The 6,648-nt window shown below is 30.3% G+C and overlaps 1 protein-coding gene across 1 annotated transcript; it reads left to right on the top strand.

Moving 5' to 3' along the window:
* Window positions 1–434: 434 nt before the first annotated feature.
* On the top strand, window positions 435–1,043 carry LOC106770281 (chymotrypsin inhibitor 3-like). Its single transcript, XM_014656098.1, has one exon. The coding sequence runs from the start codon at window positions 435–437 to the stop codon at window positions 1,041–1,043; it is 609 nt and encodes a 202-aa protein (XP_014511584.1).
* The last annotated feature ends 5,605 nt before the right edge of the window (window positions 1,044–6,648 follow it).

The raw sequence follows: 6,648 nt of genomic DNA, 5'->3' as shown, positions 1-6,648 counted from the left end.
TTACGATATGTTATTCATTTCTGTCCATATAAAAAACTTATTAGGTAATCGAAACATATATGTTNTTCTTTCATCCTTTTCACGTGTTTAAAAGTTTTACGATATGTTATTCATTTCTGTCCATATAAAAAACTTATTAGGTAATCGAAACATATATGTTCTTTCATCCTTTTCACGTGTTTAAAAGTTTTACGATATGTTATTCATTTCTGTTCATATAAAAAACTTATTAGGTAATCGAAACATATATGTTCTTTCATCCTTTTCATGTGTTTAAAAGTTTTACGATATTTTATTCATTTCTGTCCATAAAAAATGTTTACCTTATCACCATCGGTAGCTCTATAAATGGATTCTCCCATCTTCGCTTATTAAAATAACTGAACTGAACAGAACAAGAATAACCTTAATCTGTTTCATAGCCAGTCAAAGAAATGGCGAGTGCAACGCTTATTGCTCTCTTCCTTCTTTCAGCCCTAACCTTCTACGCTCCTTCAACCACCGCTAAACTTGTCAAGGACTGGAGTGGTAACACCGTTAGTGGCACATTCTATATATTGCCGTCACTATTTGGAGCCCCCGGAGGTGGAATTCGACGATTTCCTACAGGTAACGAATCTTTCCCTCTCTCTGTTGTGCAATCTCCCTTCAAGGACGATAAAGGGCTTCCAGTTACCATTTCACCCATAGTCCCAGGCAGATATAGGTCTGTAGGTGAAGAAGTGTCCATTAGCTTCGACTATACTCCTGCAGGAACCTCTCTATTCTGGACCGCCGTTAAGGGTTTTCCTGAAGGAACCCTCGTTAAAATTGGTGGTTATTACCCAAACCCAATCATCGGTTCTTTCTATATCAGAAAATCTATATTTGGACTCGAAAACTCCTATAATCTTTTGTTCTGCACAAGCCTCATAGGCGTCATCCCGGCTTGCGGAAATGTTACTATTATTGAGAATGATAAGAACTTTCCTTTGGCTGTCACTCCGGAGAATCCATACGAGTTTCGTCTTGAGCAATATCTGCCAACATCAGCTGATGCTTGAAAAATCGCGCACTTTCTCCTTGTGATAGCCGGTCATACTATATGCTTTAGGTGTAATAAACCAATGCATGCTAAATAAAATAACCGGTATTTGGTTTTTCTAACGTTCATATTTGTACCTCTAGTTGTCAAAAAGTGTTGTTAAAATATCATTGTCCTAAAAAAATATATCTTCACACAATTATTAAATACAATTATTAAATGTATTAAACAATTTTTTTTAACACAATATTAATTTATAAAGTTGTAACATAAATTTAGAGAAAATATATATCCATTACATAATAACAATTTTTATTATTAAAATTTTAATTTACAAAGTTGTAGAGTAAATATAAAAAAACGTCAATCAACCATAAACATCATATAAATAACGATATAATTTAATCTTATTTGTTTATTATAACATTAATTATTTTTTTGATTTACTTGAGAGTGATACAAATATTAGAATATGTTTTACAAACATATCATCTGTCCTGTTAGGAGAAGATGAGTATTTCTTGAAAACAAAAATACCCCAATAGTTGAAGACTTGAAATGGTTGAAGTTTATTGAAATCTTTCCAGGATATAAGCTCTTGTAAGAACTTGTAAGAACATTTTTATTTGCTAAAAGAATTTAAGAACATAAAAAAAATTGTAAAATAATTAATGTAACATCCCAAAGTATAGTCATAAACCATATAAAAGTAGTCACAAAATAATAATATAAAACAATTAGAGACTAGTAGATAAAGTATTAACTTTACAGTCATCCAAAATAATCATAAAATTTAAAACTTTATATACAAGAGAATATTCCAAAACTATACACCAAAATAAACATCTAACTATACTAAGTGGTTGCATCCTCGCCCTCCAAAGCTTGTTCCAGAGCCACCTCATCTCGCTCTGCTCACATCCATCGGATGATCATTGCAAAAGAGAAAGTCTCACATACAAAATACAATCACAAATAGAAGGGTAAGCTAGATATAAAAAAATTCATATAATTACATAACATATGACATACACAAGATTAATCAAACAAGATAAACTAATTCAAACACCTTAATATGTTATAATCTAGACTTGACCGTCAGGACTTAGAATGATTGTCGAATACTCACAAAGTTAGTCTGTACTACGTCTTAGAACATACTGAAAGTCTCAAAGACTAAGATCTCATGTTACTCCTCACAACATGGATCAATCTTTACTAGGATTTCTCTAATTATTTATGTCCATAAAAATTGTTCACCTTATCACTATCATTATCTCTATGAATGGATTCTCGTATCATCGCTTATTCAGACAATTAAACTGAACAAAGAAGAGATACGCCTAATTAGGAAGCCGAAATATATATATATATATATATATATATATATATATATATATTTTCTTTCATCCTTTTCACGTGTTTAAGTTTTACTATATGTTATTCATTTCTGTCCATATAAAAAACTTATTAGGAAATCGAAACATATATGTTCTTTCATCCTTTTCACGTGTTTAAAAATTTTAGGATATTTTATTCATTTCTGTCCATAAAAAATGTTCACCTTATCCCCATCGGTAGCTCTATAAATGGATTCTTCCATCTTCGCTTATTCAGACAACTGAACAATTTTATCCTTTTGCTCTAAAGCCATTGCTTTGGTTTACCTCTTTCTTTCCATCAAGAAAAAAAAGTGTCTAAAACGAATAAGGATATGTTTATACAAACTTCTCGTCATATACATTAAAACTTTAAAAAATATATCTTCACACAATTATTAAATGTATTATACAATTCTTTTAACACAATATTAATTTATAAAGATGTAACATAAATTTAGAGAAAATATATATCCATTATACAATAATAACTTTTATTATTAAAACTTTAATTTATAAAGTTGTACAATAAATATAAAAAATAAGTGTTAATAAACCCTAAACATAAATAAATTAATCTTATTTATTTATTATATTATAATATTAATTATCTTTTGATTTACTTTAGTGACATGAACATTAGAATATCTCCAAAACAAAAGTATTTATTGAAAGTTGAAGATGAATACTTTTTAGAAACAAAAATACCTCCAAAAGTTGAAGATTTGAAATGGTTGAAGTTTATTGAAATTTTCCCGACATATAAGCACTTGTAAGAACATTTTTATTTGCTAAAAGAATTTGAGAACATAAAGAAAAAAATTGTAAAGTAATTAATGACACATTAATTACTAATTTTTAATTTAACTTTATACTTATTTATCAATTTTGTGGTCTAATGATTCAACATTCTTGATTAAAGTGTTAACCAATTCGATATAATCTCTTAAATTGTATATTCAATTTGACTTATCTCTTTTATTATTATTTTTTAACTTTTCAAAAGGAAGTTTATATGCTTTATTTCAATTTTAACTAGTTCATATGCTTTATTTCCAATTTAACTACTTCATGTGTTTTATTTCAATTTCAAAGTCAATTTATGAAAGTAATTACCGAAAGTCAGAAATCATTGGTAATTACTCGCCAAACTTAACATTATTGATGGCCTAGAGTCGTCAGTAAAACTGTTAGTAATTGCGTGCGAAACAATACTTTAACGACGACTCCAGGAAATGTAGCTTCGATAATGAGTAAAGTAGCTTCCAATGCAGTATGCATTATGGCTAACCCATAAAAAATGAACCTGCAAATTATCAATTCATCCCGCTAATTCTCAATTCTCAATTCATCCAACCAATTCATCAAATGCAATGATTTCATATTAAAATAACTTAAAATAAATAGTCATTATAAGGTCATTCAAAACAAAAGTAATTAAGTTTGAGACATATCAAACATTACATCACTGTTTTAAAAGGTTCCTACACTTAATACCATATGGTGTATTCAAACATAATCCATTTGCAAGTTTGACATTGTTTTATACATATACTACATTGGATGGACCTTAAAACAATTGAAAGAGAGTACTATTACAACATCAAACAAAAAGGACAGAGTAATAAATAAATAAATAAAACAATAGTTACACATTGTAAATATGGTTATGGTCAAGCTATACTATAATAATTAAACATTAATATGTTAAATAAGATATTAGATTTACATAGTTTTTTACTGAGAACACATATTTTAAAATTTGAAGTTGAAATCGAAAAACTATATACAATAAATAACAATGTTACAATAATTATAGGTCAAATAACCTAGTTGGATTCATAGAGAACTTATTTGTCCAAGCCGAGTGTTGCACCAAACCTCCACCTCACTAAACAAACGAGGAAGCTAGATGTAAAAAGAATTCATACATTAATATAGCATACAACTTACACATAAATGTTCATGCAAGATAAAGTAGTTCAGACATCCTGACATGTCATGACATATACTTGACTATCCGGACTTAGAATAATTGCAAGGCCATTGCCAACGGGTTTTACCCTACCACACTCACAAGATTAGTCTGTTTTGGGCCTTGAGACATATTGGAAGCCTCCAAGAGTAAAACCTCCTACTACTCCTCACGACATTGATCAATCCTCTCTACTTGAGAATGAAAGACCATTGGAGTTTCAAGATAACCCTCAAGACTGAGCTCCTGCATTCATTCTAAACAAAATTGAATCTCACCAAGAGATTCCATATTGAAACTTACCACATCACTTTGAGACCATACTTTATTCCCATTTGAATCAAAACTCAAATCTTTGATACTCATAATTCAGTACACATTCCTACATAATCCAAAATAAGTCACCACATCATTCAAATCAATAAGAATAATTAAGAAAAGAGTAAACTAGAACTTGGACCAATCGCTCAACGCATACCCTCATTGAGCGAATGTAGAGGTTTCTCGCACAGCGAGATGGGTCACGCTCAACGACATCTATGGCTAAGCGAAACTCACCAGACGATGGACCAAACCCTCAACGCACTCATTCATTATCCGAATAACACTGACAATGTTCCCGGATCCCAACCACTCGCTTAGCGCACCCTCTCGCTAAGCGAAAGTCCTCAAACAGAGGACCAACCTCTACAACCACTCGTTGAGCAAATCCACTTATTCAGCGAGTCTGCATAATCTGCAGCATCGAATCTGCATAATTAGGCAACCTACACCCAATTTACACTTTCCAGCTATTTTTCCCAACTTCTAACCCTCCTAAATTGTGTTATATACCTAATTAGACTTTAAAAAGGGTGTTTAAACCTTTTTAACCTCATTCTAAAGTGACTACTAACCAATTCCTCCTTCAAAACACCAAATTTCTCAACCTAGGGACCCAAATCCCATTCAATTACTTTTGACACATTTTTAAGAAATTTAGTGACTCAAACAAGTCACATTTGACTTACTCAAGCTGTCCCAACAGACCAAATCAGTATTTGATTCACTAGTACAAAAATCACGTACAACGTCGAATGTTTTGAATTTTTAACGGCAAATTCGTGAACGACGTTATATCAGGAGACGTTAAATTGACGTCGAATGTTAAAAAATTCGACGTTAAATTAACGTCGAATTTTGTCAATATACGACATAAATTAATGTCGAATTTTTAATTAATCAACTCTACAAGATCTGAAAAGCAGAAAAATAACAAATTTCAGTTTTTGGTAATTTATACAACATGAGCTATGATGAACAACAAACAACAATAACCAACAACAAACAAGTTCAACCTAAGAACAACCATAAACAAGTTCAACAACAAAAAAATAACAAATAAGTTCAGTAAATAAGTTCTTCAAAACGTAAACGAAAATGAAAACTAACCTTCAAAAGGTGGGTTCATCGAATAAAGTGTCATCACCCATGAGAGAGAAAGTAGAATGCGCCTATGAAGGACAGGAGCACGAAAATAATTGGTCGAAACAAACAAAAATAATACATAAAGTAGTTAATTAACATGCATTTGTATCAAATGAAAGAAAGATAACCTGTGATGGTCGTTGATGAGTGCATATTTATGCCCACATTTATGTCTTAAAATTGAATTTTTTGATGAGATATTTGTGCTTAAATGATTGATTTAAAGTGAATTTGTGACAATTGGATTTATTGGGTTTGGGAATTAAAGATGCTTAAAATGTGATTTTTAGTTGCATTAATTATTTTGGATGTTCTAATGTTTATTTGTGCAACTGAAGTTAAAATTTTATTCATTTAAAACATGAAATTGAATGGTCAAAGATGGTCCAATCTGGTCAACTCAGGACTCTTATGCAATTTTGAAAAGAAAGAGATGACTAAACTTCAAATAAAATAAAAAGGATTGAAATGTAATTTTAGGCAAGTTTAAATCCGTTAGATATTTTAGAAGATATTTTGAAGAAAATATATCTTAAGATATTTTACTTGATATTGTTAAATAATTATCTTATTTAACTATATCAATAAATATCAAAAGATAATATTTGCTAAATCTTTTTGATTTAGGAAAGATATTATCAAATATTCTCAAAAACTAATTAAATCTGTTGAATATTTGAAAGATATTAGATATAAGATAAAAGATTTTATCAATAGAAGATTCAAAGTCCAAGCCCAATCAAGCCCTATATAAAGAGATCCAGGGGAGGCTGAAAAGGGGGGAGCTTCATTCATTCATTCAT

The sequence above is a fragment of the Vigna radiata genome, chromosome 8 (genome assembly GCF_000741045.1).
Source record: "Vigna radiata var. radiata cultivar VC1973A chromosome 8, Vradiata_ver6, whole genome shotgun sequence".
NCBI classification, from domain to species: domain Eukaryota; kingdom Viridiplantae; phylum Streptophyta; class Magnoliopsida; order Fabales; family Fabaceae; genus Vigna; species Vigna radiata.
This window is presented reverse-complemented; position numbering and strand designations above follow the sequence as displayed.